Genomic DNA, 20,509 nt, shown 5'->3' with positions numbered 1-20,509 from the left:
AGTACGTAGGCGTACGTCGTGACGTCAGCTACGGCGTGACTTTGTTTATTTGCTCTGCTTGGTCGTTTTTTGGTTGTTTTTGTCTTTTCTCTCCTTTTAAGTTTATTTTATACATTATTTTTTACGTAATATATAATGTTGCTATTTTTAAGAACAAAAAATGTAACTGTACTATTGTATTTAACTGCATTGTCACCATAACTGGTTATTTTCTGTGCCTAGCCCATATCTGCAATGTTTATGTCACATGATTCAGCTAAAAGCTAATGGAGTCTAAAATAAGACTGAATTATACGTTCAGTTTGTGTTCACATTACACATTACAGTGTTGAGTTGTATCTATTTTTCCCCCAATTTACGATACCAGAGATGTTCAAATACATATTTATCTATGTTATAGGATAATGAACCATGCATGAAGTGTAATATTTAATTTGTCACAAAGAATGAAGATGTGTCATGCAATTCAGCACTACTCCGAGTCAGTCTGTGTAGCCTGGTGGGGGTTTATTGATTGATTTAGAATCAATCAATCAATCAATCAATCAACAAATCAATCAAATTGTATTGGTATAGCCCATATTCAATGGCTTTATATTGTAAGGATGTGCCTGTATGGAAGTGTCTTGACAAGTATAATAACACATTTTAGGACTTCATACAGAGGGGAGAGTATACTAGAGTACTGATCATCAGCAGGTGTGATGGAAATCTCAAAATACAAAAGGCTGGAACACCAAATTTGTCTTTGTGTATTTTAATAGGGGCTTTATACAGAAAGGATCAACACAGAGAGTCACAGGGATCTCTTAGTGAAGATGCAGAACATTAAAATGCAAGGATCTTATATAGGAGAACTAAAGCTGTTTGTCTGAGCCGGTTCAGACTGGTGCTGTAGGCACAGTTTGAGACAGGAATCAAGACACAGAAAACTGATTCACATATGTTTCCTTTGGAGTTAACGCAGACATAAATTCAGTTCTTTGGGGAGTAAATAAGTATTAAAAAGGTCATAAAGGTTTCAGGTCATAAAAGTTCAGATCATAAACAGTTCAGGTCATAAAAGTACTTAGACAAGTTATATATGTATTTAGAAAGGTCATAAAAGTATTTAGACAGGTGTGCAAAAGCATACTTTTCAACTACAAAATAGGTTTTAACCACATTTAGTTTTTTTTCCACTGCAGAGGTTACTGTTTTGTTTGGATGGACAGGAAGACAATAATAAAGATGATACTTTCGATAGCAGAAGCTAAGAGTGTCTGTCTTTCATATGAGTCAGTTCATGAAAGAGGATTAAATTAGATAATACCCTCTTAAAGTGAAAAACAACTTGAACAAGTCGAGATGTATTATACCTAATGCGTGAACTGCATGACTTTGAATGCTATATTGGAAAGAATGCATGGTGAACAAAATTGCAAAGTGTCAAGGATAATACAGTTGCGAAATGAGAGAAGAAATTCATGAAATAAAATATATTGAATAAACCGAGCCAGTGTTAAGACCTGACAGGTATAGGGGATAAAGCTGATTTAGCATTTAGATTTAACATTTAGATTTTAATATTTAGGTTTAAAATTTAACATTTAGATTTGACATTTAACATTTAGATTTAGAGCAAAGAAATATCTGAGACCACCTGCACACTTTGAGCAAATGCAGGGGCATCTAAGCGCAAGTGGGGGCTATTTGAGTATGAGTGAGGTGAAAGCTTATGTTCAGATACCTATATCTGAACATGGAATCAATAAGTCCTGTTCTCAAACTGGAAGACCACACTCTTGAATAAATATAAGGAAAAACACAGGGATAAAGTCTTAAACAAACAGGGCAGAAATATGCTGTTTCTATCCAATCCAAGGAAGGCATGGATCAGAGGTCACAGTTAACTTGACCTTTGACTTCTGCCGCCCATTTCCTAATCAGTTCTTCCTTCAGTCCAAGTAAATTATTGTGTCAGATGAAACTCCCTCAAGGTGATCCTGACATATTGCATTCACAATGATATGAGGTCACCCTGCCCTGACCTTTGACCCCTAGAATCTAATCACTTCATCTTTAAAGTGAAAACTGTTCAGAATTTGAAGAAATTCCCTAAAGGCAGATTTGAGATATCATGTTCAAGAGACCAAAGACATGTGTGTCTGGAATTACAACCCTTAACATAATGTCTCTGGCCATTGGCTGTCACTGGCTTGGAGGCATAAAAACTAATATAAGGCTGCAGAGAAAAGGGAATAACTGTAAAAGCACTACGTGTTTCCTATAAAGTACCCACCAGTGTATGATTGACGAAGTCAAAGGTTAAAGATGAGCCCACCTCAACCAACTACAACATACAGAACCACTTTATAAATCCATTATAATAATCCAATGACTGTATTTACTTTTGATACATTGGCTACGGTTTGTTACTCATACTGAACGTAGAACTGAATGGAGTGGTTATATACTATGATATTGCTACTTTATTCAAGTAAATTATTTGAATGCTTACAGTTTAAGCAAACATTTTTGTGAAATACAAAAAGAGGGGAAAAGATTAGCAGCTAAATGCAGCAGAGGACACTGCTGACAACACAGCAGCCAGTTGTCCCACCATGAATTACCATAATGAAAGCTGACTGGTTGAGAGGGAGAGCTCACAGTCCAATAGTGAATATAGGCCATGGTGCCCTCCCACTGTGTTTTTTTGCCACGTGTGCAGTTTTTGTAGTGATGTTAACAATGGTGCGTTAGGGTGCACGAGACCTTCAGGATACATGGATTTAAAATGTAACCTTTTGACCCCCAAAATGGGAGCATTAAAAAAAAGTGAAGAATTTGCTACAGGAACTGATGATGTCCACATGCTAGCCACCCAAAAAGACTTGTCAAACACAGATGAATCTTTTAAAATATCTATCCATTAACCTAAGAGGTCCAGCAGGTCAGTCGAACTACTGTTTTATTTTTTGTCTTCAAGCTCAAATGTCATAATATTAGGAAAACGTTAGATAATACATCATCCCTATAGACTTGGACACAGCTGAAATATAAACAAACAAAAGGTGCACATGCGTTAATACATAATTTTTCTTTGATTTACAATTCCAACATGACATACAAGTTCTAGTCTCTGAAGAAACATAGCGTCTACACATTTCATAATCAAAAAGGATCAGGGAGATGAGGAATTTTACATTCCATGCCATTTCATTATAAATCCCATTGGTTTACGACATACAGTGTTCTTGTACTTTGAACTGCCTACTGTGTATGTGTGTGCTTCTATGGAAACATAAACACACATACACAGCCTATACAACAAATGAAAATAACAAAAAAATTAAAAGCACTCTTTCAGCTTATATCATTCAATGTGTTGGTCTTTATTTATTAATTAATTAATTAATCAACATTTAAAATGATTCCAAGAGAATTCCACAGTTTGATTGCAGATATGGTGTTTATGTTGCTTTAATGTTTATCAAAATTTAAGCATAATGCAACTTAGTAAAAAGCTAAAAACCTTCACCACAGTATTTATATCTGCCTTGTTAACTAATTTTCAAGTCATTTAACTATGCAATTACTGGCTCTTGTGACATCCATCATGTTTATTCTGTTTCACAATATTTAATCATGTGCATCTGTTAAGCTCTAAATATTCTGCTCACTATGTTCACATTGTATAAATTATTTGTATTATATTCATATTTTGATATTTCCTCACATTTATATTGCATGTTTAGTCATTATTACTTCTACTGATGTCTATTGTTCTGACGCTTTTGCTACTGCAACACAGCAAATAGCCCAATTGTGAAATAAATAAAAGATTATTTTATGTTACGTTATGTTATCTACCTAATGGGTTTTTTCTGTTTTGCACCTGACTGCACTTCCATTCCACGCCACTAGATGTCACGAGTAAAAAACTCAAGGCCTTTTCAAATAAGAATTTTATTTTGAAGGTCGGACCGGAAATCCTTGCTGTTGTTAGTTAGCTGTTAGGGGAAGTGTCTCATCCAAGAGAGACGTGTTATAAATTCAATAATCTATACAATAAAGACTAATTGGTAATGGCCGGGACGGCGTCAGTCGCTGGTGAAGTGTTCGTCGATGCTTTGCCATATTTTGACCAAGGTTACGATGCAGCAGGTGTCCGGGAAGCGGTGAGTAAACCGGTACTTCCTTTGAATCAGACCGGGAATCTGCTCTATGCTAACCGCAGCATGTTAGCTTAGCCAAGCATGCTATACCCACAGATGAAAATGACACACTGAAATTTTACTTTTGAATGGGGCATTCTGGAAATAAAAACACATTTAAATAAGTACTAAGTTTTATATATTGGATCTATTCCGTCTAGTTGTCTTTCACTCACGCTTACAGCTCACTGACACCAGGAGTGGAGATGTATCTTTCTATATGTAGATAGATTATATATCTGTCTGTATATCTATATCATATATATGATAGCAGTTAGTTAATCATGATCTTTTTATGAAATCAACGTGGTATTGATTCTTATTTGCTTTTGTAATGATTCATGTACTAGTAAATAGAGGATGCTTTCAAACACTGAGCAATGAAGAGTTTTTATGTATCACTCAATTTCCACCTGAGCAAACATAGAAAAATCTCATAACAAACTAAAAGTCTGCACATGTTTTATGATCCCAGATTGTTCAGACTCCAGACTCCTGTTGAGATCAGGGCTCTGTGGGGTCGGATCATCTGCTGCAAGTCTCCTTGGTCTCTCCCTGTAGATAGTTCTGTATGGGTATGAGAGACCAATCAGATCCCTCCGGCCATGACCGTATGGTGTGATGGACGAGAACGTACATTTTGACACTGCACTGTAAACTAGGGCTGAACGATACGGCCATAAATCATAAAGATAGACATTTTCATATCAGTTCAAAGCAATAATTATCATGATAAATTCCGCATTATTATTTATTTTAGGTTTAAATACCGATTTTTCGCTCCGAGTGTAGGAGAGAAGGTTTTGGTTTTAGAATTCTTTACGACCAGAGAATGACAAACACTTGATGAACAGTCAAACATTTCACACATCTGAGGTAGATCAATAATGTGTTATAACTCCTCATTGTGCTTGCACACTGCATAAGATATATCATTGTATTTTGAAAGTTCTGTTATATTCCTATTGATGAAAATGATATAGGGGTAATTATTGATATTTTTTTGTTGTCCAGCCCTTCTGTAAGCATAGTGTCTTTGGCTTTTGTTAGACACCAGCACTCACCCAGATCTTTTACACAGCAGACATCCTTTATTACCTTTGCACATAAAGCATTTGTGTTGTTTATAACATTAATGATGGCTTTTGGATTTATAAGGAGGCACACTGCATTTAACAAAGAGGAAGAAATTAAACTCTTATCTCGTAATTATGACTTTTATTTCCTAATCATGTATCATGGTATTGCATCCTTATAGGCCAGCATTCTAATAAACAGAGCCTTGGCACGAATGGTAACTTGATTTTTTCTGCCATGGCATGGCAAAATGTTTGTCTATGATGAAGTCCCATATTTGTGACACCTCAGGTAATTCTGTACTTTTCACCACATTAAATTCCATTCAGATATTTGTCAAATTAATGTCACTTTAGTTACTACCAGACAGTCACCTCACAGAAAAGGACTTCAGAACTTTTATTAATGCTCAAATGCACCTACTATAAAAAAAATTGTTTTACTCCAAATAAGTAATGTTGACTTAAATCATTGACACATTTTGATGTGCGAGCTGAAATACTGACGGTTCCTTTTCGATGTGTCAATGGGCTACGCTATTCTGCTAGCTTCTTCCAAAGTAGTGAGCTGGTGCTGCTGGTTGATGAAAGGATGATGTTCACATTATGCTAATATGCAATTATGTATGAGTTGTTGCACACATATCAGTTCCTTGTCACATTGATATCATTTAAATGTACTTAAATGATCTCACTAGAGACCGGAATCCCTTCAACAGAGTTTACTATCAGCCAACATTAAATGCCTTAGAAGCACAACATGGACTTCACAAAGTTCACAAGAATTGGGTACCAGGATTGTTGACTGTATTTGAGGTACCACGAAATGCCTATGACTCTCCCACAGCAATGCAGAGCACAGTATACACTGTCTGTGAAGATTTCTTGTGTCCAAGACTTGTGTCCAAGTCTTTCGGTTCATGATCAGGCTTGTTAAGTTTGGATGCATCTGTTAGGCGGAGATGATTGAGTCGCATCATTTCAAAAGGGTTTACTGAAGCGGCCCATTGACGCTCTGCGGTAAACTGTTTCACTACCAATTGAAAACAGTGGGTGCATTTAGTGTGACGCACATCATATTCCCTCTTTATTCCTCTGCTCCTCATTACTCCCTTCGCCTACAATAATGATAATAAAAATGATGTCCCTCATTCCTGACACCGTTTGCCTCCTCTTTGTTGACAGATGAGACATCGTGCAAAAAGTCAAAATACACATCAAATACATTATTTTATTAAATCATATGTCATTTTAGGTAGTTCTTATCACATGGATGTGACTGGGTTGAATTGGTTGTGATACAAATTGGATGAAACATCATGATTGACAGCGGAGAGAGACTGGCTTACGATTGGTTGATTGGGTTTATCTTTATATATGCCTTAGACTCTCAGGACTGCTTGACACATCACGTAATTGCCTGTGTTAGGCCTTAATGCTGTTTCAGAGAATTTACCAGTTTGCTAAAATATAAGATTATGGTGAAATAATTGATTGGTAGTTAACCAATTAATTATCTGCCCTTCAGCTTAAAGGGATAGTTCACTGAAAAATGAAAATTCACTCATTATCTAGTCACCACTATGCCAATCGAGGGCTGGGTGAAGTGTTTTTGTCCACAAAACACTTTTGGAGTTTCAGGGTTTCAGTGTTGCAGCCAAATCCCATACAATTAAAGTAACTGGGGACTCCTTCCTCAAACAGAAAAAAAACATAAACCGCACCTATCCTTTTTAAGTTTTGAAAATCAGCTGTACCAGTCAATGTTGAGTTTTGGTACAAAGGAAAAAAGTACATTTTCTGGAAGCTCCAGTGCTTTTCCTGTCCACAGTCTTGATTCTCCTTTGACCTCTAGGCTGCAGCATTGGTTGAGGAGGAGACCAGAAGATACCGACCTACCAAGAACTACCTGAGCTACCTGTCCACCCCTGACTTCACTACTTTTGAGGTGACAACTCCCCAGACCTCGCAAACCATCTCCACAGCTTTGGCCAGTGCTTCGACAGAAATAAACAGCCTTTGTTTTGTCTTGTCACCCTTCAGACAGAGATCATGAGGAATGAATTTGAGCGACTTGCGGCTCGACAGCCCATGGATCTCCTGAGCATGAAGAGGTAAACCTTACACCCTGCAGGGGCCTGTGCTGGGGCCTCTGTATAGTTTGGACAGGAACTGGGCTTTTTCTTTTTGACAATTATATGTGCACTACATTGAAATATGCTGCTTATTGAGTTGCTGTGATGTTTTTAATGACATATTTTCCGGGTTTCTGTTGGGTTATAAAAAGTTTTATTTGAATAAAAAAAGTTGTATATCTGTTAAAATATTCCGTACTTAGTATAGGTAGGTTTATGTTCATGTTCATATAACCCTATTTCCGTTGCCCAGAAATGTTTTAGTTGCATGCATAGATTGAAATGTATTTGTGTGATGTTCTTTCTCAAGGATACACATATACTAGCACGCTGTAATCAACTACAAAACTACCGAAAAATACCTATATGGCACTGAGTCTATGGATTCTTACCATCTGACTGTAACTTGACAGATGGTTTATTGTTATTGTTTCGAGGGTTATCCTCTGCTTGGCTAGTTCACTTCATTTTGAGTGATAATGTAAAAAAAAGTCTAAAATGTATCTTGTGGTAAAAAATTTAAGCTATGTTCAGGCCATTTAGTCTAGATATTTGGTAAATTTATTTTGGGCTATGTCAATAAACGTTGCTACACTTGGTTTCCCCTCTGACTCTGACCAAACGTCCGCACAGATTTTTTTTTTTTTTTGCTTTCATCAGAACTGTGTCTCATTACAGTCGTGTCTCTTAGCTCTGTAGGGCCGTTCCTTTGCCTTGGAATTGCACTGAGACCTTTATATATAGATTAGAGAAGGAACTGATCTAAAGTTTGTGTTTTGCTTAATAATGGGGTATTAAGTATAGGTTGATAAGGAGGGGAATGATTTTCAACAATGTTAGAATTAGTTTGCAACACAAAAAGTGAAGGGGTCTAAAACTGTCCTGAATGCTCTGTAGCTTCAAGCTAATTTGCATGGTTAGGTGATTCAAATAGTTTTAGTGGTCAATCATCTCTGTGGGTGTGGATGTCTTTTCCTGCCAGTGCTCATTGTAAAACCCAATATTTGAATACAACTTTAAGTGACGCATTATATGAATTCAACAATAATTGATAGATTGCGGCTTCAAGTATAACTCCACTGTATTGTAAAGCAAAGAACAGGTCTATTTTTCTAGCTCTTTGACTATGTCTTTGCTCTGTGGCTCCCGATGTTGATTATTTCATGACTTTTTTCTTCCCTGTGTAGATATGAGTTGCCAGCACCCTCCGCAGGACAGAAGAACGACATCACAGCGTGGCAGGAGTGTGTCAACAACTCGATGGCTCAGCTTGAGCACCAGGCCATCCGCATTGAGAACCTGGAGCTCATGTCACAATATGGAACCAACGCATGGAAAGTCTACAATGAGTATGTAGCAGCGGCTTTTTTTTATCACAGACCGTATCTCTGTGTAGAATTAGTCTAAATCTGATCTTGTGTTATTTTATCTTTCGCCTGCAGTAACCTGGCCTTCCTGATTGAGATGGCACAAAAGGAACTTCAGAAATTCAGGTTATTGAAGATGGGAACAAGATTTACATGTTAAAAATAGAATAACCCCTTTATTCACCTTTTGCAGGTTTAAAATTTGTTTTTGGTCCACAGGAAGCAAATTCAGGATATAAACTGGCAGCGTAAGAATGATCAGTTGGCAGGAGGAGCCAAACTGCGAGAGCTCGAGTCCAAGTAGGTTTTTCTAGAGCTCACATGGTTGTTTCGCTCTATGTAGAGAATATGCAGGTTGGATTTCCTTCTGTAAGAACATCTGTGTCTGTCCCTCAACAGCTGGGTGTCTCTGGTCAGCAAGAACTACGAGATCGAGCGGGCCATCATCCAGCTGGAGAACGAAGTCACTCAGCTCAGACAACAGCAGGGGGATGAGAATAAGGAGAACATCCGACAGGACTTCTAGAGCGGCTGGAGCAGCCTGCACTTCCGTCAGTCGCACAGATTCACCTGGTTTTATGAGGCTCACTGGACTGAGAACCCAGAGGAGGGAACGTTACCTGTATGGAGAAGATCTAATGTGAAACCTCACCATCCAATAACTTCAACACTCAGAAGGATGTGCCCCGAAACCTTAGTGACAACACACATTTTACAAGACCTCACACTTTGTATTCTACCTTTTAAAGCCGTGATGAAATATGGTATAATGCAGCTTCTTTTTTCCAAGAACACACAGCTGTTTAAAGGGAGATTACATCTCACATTAATACAATCTGGTTTTGCTGCTACAGTACAGCCAGTAGCTTAGCGAGGCTAATGTTCTTTCTTTGTGTGTTACTGTTGCAGCATTTATGTGTGTAACAGTTCAATAAAAGTTACATAGTTTCTCTTTAAAAAGTAATTTATACAAACATGCAGGTTTCAAATATTGTACATAGTCTCTGAATCAAATCTCAGTGAGCCCCACCGTGACTTCAATTTGTGTATTTTTTTATGCTGTTTAATAAAGTGAACATTTCTTAATATGTCTTGGTCTGTCAATTTGATTATTTCTCAAATAAGAAGTCATACTTCAACTATACATACTATAACCCACCTTTAGAGTATAAATGTAATTGTGTTTATGCAGAATCAGGGGCTGGATTCAGGCTTCACTTTCTACAACATAATGAGGTGGAATTGTTAAACAGATTTCTTTCATGGATCCTTGTGAAAAAGAGTCAGGCACATTTAGGGAACTGTAAGGAGTTTGGGAAACTTGGTGGAGCTGTTTGGCCTTGGTGGAGGTATGTGCTCTCTGAGTGCCACTCTGTTTATGTAAAATCCTTATCAAGTCATGGATTACAATTGTTCAACATTTTTACTGTTGTTATTTTAAAGGAGCTAAATCAACTAGCAAGCATGAAAGTGCAGTACATTCAAAATAACATCCCATTATCATTATGATAAATAGCCTCTTATTCATTGGACTGAGAGATATAACACTCGCTAAACTCACGTACTGGCAGTGACCTACTGCACGTTGCCCTCGTGTCTAAAGCTGATTGCCTGGTGACCTGTTAGGAAAAACACTACTCATGAACTTCGCTGTTAAATCATCAGCATCATGCACCAGTGCCCCAGCTATCAGACCCACTACACTGGTGAGAGTCCCACTGGTGACGTTTTCTGTAGGGATGCACCGATATGGAAATTCTTGGCCGATACCGATACCGATATTTAAAATAACAATCTGGCAGATACCGATACCGATATTTGTTTATTTTCTTTTTGTTATTATTCATTCACCTTTTTTTGCCAGAAAAATAATTAAATCATTATTTAGAAAGCACTATTTAAAAAAATTTCAGCCCTTCATCACTCTTATCTTTTAATGAACACAAATTGAATCAGATTTATGAAACAATCTTTGATTTAACTAAACTTTATTTAACAGAGACATATTATGCCCATTTTACCGCAAGTTGAAATTGTTCCTCGGGATCTTAATGAAATGTCTGTAACATATTTTGGTCAAAATACCACAAGAATAATTTAAAACAGCACCTTTTTACCCTGTCTAAAACAGCCCTGTTAAAGTATCATTATAGAGAACGCTCTTCTCATTGATTTACGGTAGCAGTATTGCCCGTTTATTAGATGTGTTACGGCTTCTGTGTGTATGACGTATGTTGTCAATTCCCTAGTCACCTGTGCATGAGACGGATGAATAGAGCCGATGCAAATGAGAATAAAGTACTTAAACAGACGCTACGCTCATACTTTTTATGCCAAGTAACACTGCGTGAGTCAAGATAACTTATAAAGCCCTCCTGAGTTTTACCTGTTTTTAGTGTCGGGCAGAAATCACATCGCGTCAACACCCACCGTGGCCCTTCGCGATGCTTGTTTTAATTAAACAGTCGGATTCCCCTGGTCCGCACCAGTTCTCAGTCAGCTGATAGGCGTCAGCCGAGGCGCACCGCAGGGTGCCCCCCGCGCGAGCACAGGGTTCCCCCAGCGGTCGCCGTAGCTGAGGTGATCCACGAGAAGTACCCGGTCCCCTCCAACGGCCCGCCTTCCGCGCCGGCGATGGACACCGCCCCGCGGTCCAAGAGAAAGAAAGCCCCCGCACCAGTGACGCCTTGAGGTGCCACCGGATGAGGACCTCCTGGTGCCGCACACTGAAGGCTGAATTATAGTCCTGCGACTGCAACCGCGGAAGGCTACGCAATTCACCGCCAGAACCCTAGGCGGAGTAACGTTTTTTTTCAAAGACAAAACCCACAAAGAAGAGACGTCTTCTTCTTCGTCGACTGTTTATTTACATCGCCACTCCGGCTCCTCATAGCCTATTTCTGGCGGACAAATCGGCCAGTCAGTGACGGGTTATACAAGTGGTCATACTTTCGGATCTCTTCTGCCAAGTGCTCTTCTATTTGGTCCATATTCGTTCTTCTAAATCTTCCGTGATTTCCGCGTATTGTGGGGCATGAAACCGGAAACTAGACTCCGGACGGGATGTAGTAAGCAGACCAATCACAAGGCTTCCGGGCTGCGTGAGGCTCGCGTCGCTTTGTCGTGTAGTTAGAAAAATTGGCCGACACACGCAAGCCCGCAGAGGGCCCGCAGAGATAGAGTTGATGAGGATGAGTGTGTTTGGAGAATAAGTTCCACCACGTAAGATATCTAATGGTACGTAAAGTTGTTTCACTCACCAACCCATTTGACTTGACTACGTTACACAGATTATTATTCTGCAGAAACAGATTTAATGTGATCAACTGAAACGTGAGTATTTAAAGTCACATCTGCATTTTAAGAGCAGCTGTTTAAAGTAGCATTACGTCTCTAAAGCTCTTTATTCAGAGTATTGATGATGACGTTGATGTGAAGCTATGTGTCTGTCTAATCTTTTAACTTTGTTGCAATCATTTTACTTTAATGCTGTATTATAGGCAACATCGTTGTGTCGCGCTGAGCGCTTTATGGAGAGGCGGTGGACTAGTGGCAGAAACTTGGACTGTGGGCAGAAAAGGTCTCTGGGTCGTCTCTGGTTCGACTCCTCGGTGAAAAAACAAAAGGACGAACCTGGATTGTTCTGTCCAAAAATCCAAGAGGATTCTCCCTGCCCTCTCTAGTGCCCCTGAGAAAGGCACCTTACTCCCCCAACATCTGCTCCCTGTGCGCCGTACATGGCTGCTCACTGCTCTGTGTGTCCTGCACCAGATGGGTTAAAAGCAGAGGTTAAATTTCCCTACAATTGCATGAGTGTGCCTGTGCATGTCTGTGCATGTGTTTGGGATAAATAAATGTATCTTAATGTTAATCTTAAAGCATGTGAATTGTATTTGTAATAGGATTTCTGCTCCCTGCTGGCACTCAAAATGGAGCCCATATCTTACTGGTCTTTACAGGCCTACTGCTTATAATAATCAGCTACCTCTATTTTTGTGACGGTGACATGACGTCATACAAAATTGAGCCACCAGATTTTTGCAGTGCCGCGAAAACTGCAGTGCCGCGACAAGGCTTCTTTAAGTGTGGCCAACAAATGTGTCCTTTCATTCCCGTGCAACAGACGCTCAAACAGGTGGATCCCTCTCAGGCCAACCTCGTCCCCAATGTTGCGAAGCGAATGACGTAGCTGAGCTCCAGTAAACACAGCAGCTCAAACCAGCTAATGATGCCATGGTAGGTGTGGGATAAGCTGAATAGGAAATCCTAGTCTCATTTCGTTTTGGCCTTTGAGGTGTACGTGGCCTGGGATGGCCCTGTTGACTGTGACCTCAGCAGGAACCCCTGAATTTGGAAACAGCTATGGTGTGGTGATGAACATCGGCACAAGGGAGAACGGAGATGGACGCTTATCCTTTATGCACCCATATCTTCTACGACAAACACAGAAAAACAACATTTCAAACCAGGGCCCCACACTGAATGGGTGTATTGTTTAAGTCAATTGTTTTAGAAAAAGGCCGAAGACTTGAAGAAGTTGAACAGCTGCTGCCTCTGGGACAAGGACAGTACATTGGCCCAGTTTCTACACTGGCCCACATGTTTGGCCATAAAGTGCTTCATCTTTTTTTTCAACTGTTAATTTTGACTTCAAGCTGCATAAAGGCACAGATGATGCTCATGTCTAGTCCAAGCATCTGTGATGATGAACATTCAAAAACGGTTACTTGTGTTCTGTTTCATTATACTCCCTGATTTCATTTGACCCAAATAATTGGCTGGAAAAAATGATGGAAAAATAGCGTGAATGTCTTTGTGAATAAACTTGACTCACAAGCATTATATTCTTGTTTTGGAGTCATTTGATTTGTTTGGGGTGGTGTGGCCTAGTGGTTAGAGTGGTGGTTCTCCGACAAGAAGGTTGCCGGTTCAAACCCCACTCTCTCTCATCTGCATGCTGAAGTGTCCTTGGCAAGATACTGAACCCCTTTAAATGGCCCCTCATAAATGTTGAGTGTACTAATTTGAAGTCGCTTTGGACAAAAGCGTCAGCCAAATGACATGTAATGTGTATGTTTCTGTCTGTGTGCTTGCTCTGTGAAATGCTTCTCTCTTGCCGTCCGTCTGCTCTGGGATGGAACACCAATGAGCGTGAACCGCACAGGCCGAAGTTAACACTGGGTGGTGGGCGGAGCTGGGGCACTTTCAGATGTGCCCCACGAAATCCCCCAGCAACTCGACTGGTCCAAGTCATCAGGCCTTTAAAGTCATGGCCAGGTCATTACCGACGTCATCATCAGGTCGGTGGGCGTGGAAAGTAATTCTACACACTTTACTGTGATGATAGCTGGTGTGTTGTCCTGGTTACAGTTATTATGGATTCCCCTTCCTGACGCACGACCGCACGCTGCGGCGGACGACCAACATCGACAAGGTTTTTCCCAAAACCGGACCGATACCACGGCGGTCATGTTTACCTGGGCCGAACTGCAGAGCCTGAGCGCCGGCTCCTGGTTTCTTTCTGTGAGTTGCAGAAAACGCACAGTAGACAATATAGAGAAGTGTTTTTATTATACAAATTTTAAAATATATAGCTGTTAAATGAAGATACTAAATATCAAAGTGTGCATCACACATCAGCATTTACAGCAGCATCACACAGTCACCAGTGAGCAGGTGAAGAACATATCGTCCAGCTTGTGTCAGTGTGTTAATTGGGTATCGACGGTCGTCCCTTCTAGCTCGATCCGTTTGGTACGGCCGGCTCTCTGGGAGCAGACGAGCGTCAGCGGCAGGAAACCAGTCGGTCTGCAGCCTGCAGGCCTTCCTCCAGATGGCGGCTCACACGGACAAGCTGGTGATCTTCAACCTCTCCGGTCCTTCCAGACGTAAGAGAGTACCGGCCGGGTTCTCTTTTGTCTTCTCATACTCTTTGTGATTCGATGACTTCACCGCTGCTTACATCTTTTTTACATCTCTAGGTAGAGATGGGGATTCTCCTTTTGGTGGAGGACAATACTCGTGTGGTTCTTTTTATTTTCTGTTGCTGCGTCGTTTTCCTTTTCTACATTTTTCTTATCTGAGTTCTCCTGGTGCAATGCGACCTCCTCCGTATCCTTTGCACGGCCAGCTTCATCTTTTTTATCTTTCGCCTTTTTATCCTTGGCTGCCAGTCATTTTCTCTTGGTTCCACAGGTTTAACCACAGGAGGTTCAGTCGTCAGTTCTTCTTGGAGCAGCGTCGCTTCTTGGAGCAGCGTCGCTTCTTGGAGCCATTTTGCCTCTGGGAGCCGGGTCGCAGCGTCGCCTCTGGGAGCAGCGTCGCATCTGGGACCAAAGGTGTCTCATCTGGGACCAAAGGTGTCTCATCTGGGACCAGAGATGTCGCATCTGGGACCAGAGGTTTCATATCTGGGAGCAGCGTCGTCGCCTCAGGGAGCAGCAGCGTCGCCTCAGGGAGCAGCAGCGTCGCCTCAGGGAGCAGCAGCGTCGCCTCAGGAAGCAGCAGCGCTGCCTTTGGGAGCAGCGTCGCATTTGGGACAAGAGGTGTCGCATCTGGGAGCAGCGTTTCTCCCAAAGGCAGCTGGGAGCAGTTTTGCTCCTCTGGGAGCAGTTTAGCCTCTGGGAGCAGCGTCGCCTTTTGGAGCAGCGTCGCCTCCAGGATCAACGTCGCCTCCGGGAGCAGCATCGCCTTTGAGAGAAGCTTCGCCTTTGAGAGCAGAATCGCCTTTGAGAGCAGCTTCGCAAATGGGAGCAGTGTCGCCTTTGAGAGCAGCATCGCCTCTGGGAGCAGTGTCACCTTTGAGTGCAGCATCGTCTCTGGGAGCAGTGTCACCTTTGAGTGCAGCATCGCCTCTGGGAGCAGTGTCACCTTTGAGTGCAGCATCGCCTTTGAGAGCAGCGTCGCCTTTGGAAGGAGCTTCGCCTTTTATAGCAGCTATCAAAGGCGAAGCTGCTATCAAAGGCGACGCTGCTATCAAAGGCGACGCTGCTGCCATTGAGAGATTTGACCTCAGAAGCTTCTGATTTCAAGTTCTCTTTCTTTTGTCTTTCTCATTGTCCTCTGTCTTTGGTGGAACTGGACAAGCAGCTTTGTTGGGGTCTTTGTGGTCTTCATCTGATGAGCTGTCAGACTTTTTAGCTTCACCTGGAATTAAAGGAAACTGATAAAACATTAAAAACCCATGAGCCAATTGAGTACCAAGTGAAACCAGACACAAAAATAAAAAGCATCAGCCTCAACTTGTCTCTTAAACTTTTTATTATTCACTTCTTAGGCTTTTAATTATGAATTTAACTAGAAACAATCAAACTGTATATGGTAATTTCTAGGGATGCACCGATATGGAAATTCTTGGCCGATACCGATACCGATATTTAAAATAACAATCTGGCCGATAGGCGATACCGATATTTGTTTATTTTCTTTTTGTTATTATTCATTCACCTTTTTGTGCCAGAAAAATAATTAAGTCATTATTTAGAAAGCACTATTTAAAAAAATGTCAGCCCTTCATCACTCTTATCTTTTAATGAACACAAATTGAATCAGATTTATGAAACAATCTTTGATTTAACTAAACTTTATTTAACAGAGACATATTATGCCCATTTTACCGCAAGTTGAAATTGTTCCTCGGGATCTTAATGAAATGTCTGTAACATATTTTGGTCAAAATACCACAAGAATAATTTAAAACAGCACCTTTTTACCCTGTCTAAAACAGCCCTGTTAAAGTATCATTATAGAGAACGCTCTTCTCATTGATTTACGGTAGCAGTATTGCCCGTTTATTAGATGTGTTACGGCTTCTGTGTGTATGACGTATGTTGTCAATTCCCTAGTCACCTGTGCATGAGACGGATGAATAGAGCCGATGCAAATGAGAATAAAGTACTTAAACAGACGCTACGCTCATACTTTTTATGCCAAGTTACACTGCGTGAGTCAAGATAACTTAACAAGCCCTCCTGAGTTTTACCTGTTTTTAGTGTCGGGCAGAAATCACATCGCGTCAACACCCACCGTGGCCCTTCGCGATGCTTGTTTTAATTAAACAGTCGGATTCCCCTGGTCCGCACCAGTTCTCAGTCAGCTGATAGGCGCCAGCCGAGGCGCACCGCAGGGTGCCCCCCGCGCGAGCACAGGGTTCCCCCAGCGGTCGCCGTAGCTGAGGTGATCCGCGAGAAGTACCCGGTCCCCTCCAACGGCCCGCCTTCCGCGCCGGCGATGGACACCGCCCCGCGGTCCAAGAGAAAGAAAGCCCCCGCACCAGTGACGCCGTGAGGTGCCACCGGATGAGGACCTCCCGGTGCCGCACACTGAAGGCTGAATTATAGTCCTGCGACTGCAACCGCGGAAGGCTACGCAATTCACCGCCAGAACCCTAGGCGGAGTAACGTTTTTTTTCAAAGACAAAACCCACAAAGAAGAGACGTCTTCTTCTTCGTCGACTGTTTATTTACATCGCCACTCCGGCTCCTCATAGCCTATTTCTGGCGGACAAATCGGCCAGTCAGTGACGGGTTATACAAGTGGTCATACTTTCGGATCTCTTCTGCCAAGTGCTCTTCTATTTGGTCCATATTCGTTCTTCTAAATCTTCCGTGATTTCCGCGTATTGTGGGGCATGAAACCGGAAACTAGACTCCGGACGGGATGTAGTAAGCAGACCAATCACAAGCCTTGCGGGCTGCGTGAGGCTCGCGTCGCTTTGTCGTGTAGTTAGAAAAATTGGCCGACACACGCAAGCCCGCAGAGGGCCCGCAGAGATAGAGTTGATGAGGATGAGTGTGTTTGGAGAATAAGTTCCACCACGTAAGATATCTAATGGTACGTAAAGTTGTTTCACTCACCAACCCATTTGACTTGACTACGTTACACAGATTATTATTCTGCAGAAACAGATTTAATGTGATCAACTGAAACGTGAGTATTTAAAGTCACATCTGCATTTTAAGAGCAGCTGTTTAAAGTAGCATTACGTCTCTAAAGCTCTTTATTCAGAGTATTGATGATGACGTTGATGTGAAGCTATGTGTCTGTCTAATCTTTTAACTTTGTTGCAATCATTTTACTTTAATGCTGTATTATAGGCAACATCGTTGTGTCGCGCTGAGCGCTTTATGGAGAGGCGGTGGACTAGTGGCAGAAACTTGGACTGTGGGCAGAAAAGGTCTCTGGGTCGTCTCTGGTTCGACTCCTCGGTGAAAAAACAAAAGGACGAACCTGGATTGTTCTGTCCAAAAATCCAAGAGGATTCTCCCTGCCCTCTCTAGTGCCCCTGAGAAAGGCACCTTACTCCCCCAACATCTGCTCCCTGTGCGCCGTACATGGCTGCTCACTGCTCTGTGTGTCCTGCACCAGATGGGTTAAAAGCAGAGGTTAAATTTCCCTACAATTGCATGAGTGTGCCTGTGCATGTCTGTGCATGTGTTTGGGATAAATAAATGTATCTTAATGTTAATCTTAAAGCATGTGAATTGTATTTGTAATAGGATTTCTGCTCCCTGCTGGCACTCAAAATGGAGCCCATATCTTACTGGTCTTTACAGGCCTACTGCTTATAATAATCAGCTACCTCTATTTTTGTGACGGTGACATGACGTCATACAAAATTGAGCCACCAGATTTTTGCAGTGCCGCGAAAACTGCAGTGCCGCGACAAGGCTTCTTTAAGTGTGGCCAACAAATGTGTCCTTTCATTCCCGTGCAACAGACGCTCAAACAGGTGGATCCCTCTCAGGCCAACCTCGTCCCCAATGTTGCGAAGCGAATGACGTAGCTGAGCTCCAGTAAACACAGCAGCTCAAACCAGCTAATGATGCCATGGTAGGTGTGGGATAAGCTGAATAGGAAATCCTAGTCTCATTTCGTTTTGGCCTTTGAGGTGTACGTGGCCTGGGATGGCCCTGTTGACTGTGACCTCAGCAGGAACCCCTGAATTTGGAAACAGCTATGGTGTGGTGATGAACATCGGCACAAGGGAGAACGGAGATGGACGCTTATCCTTTATGCACCCATATCTTCTACGACAAACACAGAAAAACAACATTTCAAACCAGGGCCCCACACTGAATGGGTGTATTGTTTAAGTCAATTGTTTTAGAAAAAGGCCGAAGACTTGAAGAAGTTGAACAGCTGCTGCCTCTGGGACAAGGACAGTACATTGGCCCAGTTTCTACACTGGCCCACATGTTTGGCCATAAAGTGCTTCATCTTTTTTTTCAACTGTTAATTTTGACTTCAAGCTGCATAAAGGCACAGATGATGCTCATGTCTAGTCCAAGCATCTGTGATGATGAACATTCAAAAACGGTTACTTGTGTTCTGTTTCATTATACTCCCTGATTTCATTTGACCCAAATAATTGGCTGGAAAAAATGATGGAAAAATAGCGTGAATGTCTTTGTGAATAAACTTGACTCACAAGCATTATATTCTTGTTTTGGAGTCATTTGATTTGTTTGGGGTGGTGTGGCCTAGTGGTTAGAGTGGTGGTTCTCCGACAAGAAGGTTGCCGGTTCAAACCCCACTCTCTCTCATCTGCATGCTGAAGTGTCCTTGGCAAGATACTGAACCCCTTTAAATGGCCCCTCATAAATGTTGAGTGTACTAATTTGAAGTCGCTTTGGACAAAAGCGTCAGCCAAATGACATGTAATGTGTATGTTTCTGTCTGTGTGCTTGCTCTGTGAAATGCTTCTCTCTTGCCGTCCGTCTGCTCTGGGATGGAACACCAATGAGCGTGAACCGCACAGGCCGAAGTTAACACTGGGTGGTGGGCGGAGCTGGGGCACTTTCAGATGTGCCCCACGAAATCCCCCAGCAACTCGACTGGTCCAAGTCATCAGGCCTTTAAAGTCATGGCCAGGTCATTACCGACGTCATCATCAGGTCGGTGGGCGTGGAAAGTAATTCTACACACTTTACTGTGATGATAGCTGGTGTGTTGTCCTGGTTACAGTTATTATGGATTCCCCTTCCTGACGCACGACCGCACGCTGCGGCGGACGACCAACATCGACAAGGTTTTTCCCAAAACCGGACCGATACCACGGCGGTCATGTTTACCTGGGCCGAACTGCAGAGCCTGAGCGCCGGCTCCTGGTTTCTTTCTGTGAGTTGCAGAAAACGCACAGTAGACAATATAGAGAAGTGTTTTTATTATACAAATTTTAAAATATATAGCTGTTAAATGAAGATACTAAATATCAAAGTGTGCATCACACATCAGCATTTACAGCAGCATCACACAGTCACCAGTGAGCAGGTGAAGAACATATCGTCCAGCTTGTGTCAGTGTGTTAATTGGGTATCGACGGTCGTCCCTTCTAGCTCGATCCGTTTGGTACGGCCGGCTCTCTGGGAGCAGACGAGCGTCAGCGGCAGGAAACCAGTCGGTCTGCAGCCTGCAGGCCTTCCTCCAGATGGCGGCTCACACGGACAAGCTGGTGATCTTCAACCTCTCCGGTCCTTCCAGACGTAAGAGAGTACCGGCCGGGTTCTCTTTTGTCTTCTCATACTCTTTGTGATTCGATGACTTCACCGCTGCTTACATCTTTTTTACATCTCTAGGTAGAGATGGGGATTCTCCTTTTGGTGGAGGACAATACTCGTGTGGTTCTTTTTATTTTCTGTTGCTGCGTCGTTTTCCTTTTCTACATTTTTCTTATCTGAGTTCTCCTGGTGCAATGCGACCTCCTCCGTATCCTTTGCACGGCCAGCTTCATCTTT

The 20,509-nt window shown here is 41.9% G+C and overlaps 1 protein-coding gene across 1 annotated transcript; it reads left to right on the top strand.

The window, feature by feature from the left end:
* Positions 1–3,963: 3,963 nt before the first annotated feature.
* On the top strand, positions 3,964–9,862 carry bcas2 (BCAS2 pre-mRNA processing factor). Its single transcript, XM_053423787.1, has 7 exons — positions 3,964–4,160; positions 7,128–7,220; positions 7,316–7,386; positions 8,595–8,756; positions 8,850–8,900; positions 8,994–9,074; positions 9,174–9,862. Exons 1-7 carry the CDS (start codon positions 4,068–4,070, stop codon positions 9,298–9,300), a joined length of 678 nt encoding a protein of 225 aa, XP_053279762.1. The 5' UTR covers positions 3,964–4,067; the 3' UTR covers positions 9,301–9,862.
* The last annotated feature ends 10,647 nt before the right edge of the window (positions 9,863–20,509 follow it).

Source organism: Pleuronectes platessa, chromosome 6 (genome assembly GCF_947347685.1).
Source record: "Pleuronectes platessa chromosome 6, fPlePla1.1, whole genome shotgun sequence".
Classification (NCBI taxonomy): Eukaryota; Metazoa; Chordata; class Actinopteri; order Pleuronectiformes; family Pleuronectidae; genus Pleuronectes; species Pleuronectes platessa.
The sequence above is the reverse complement of the archived record's forward strand: the minus strand, read 5'-3'. Positions and strand labels throughout refer to the sequence as shown.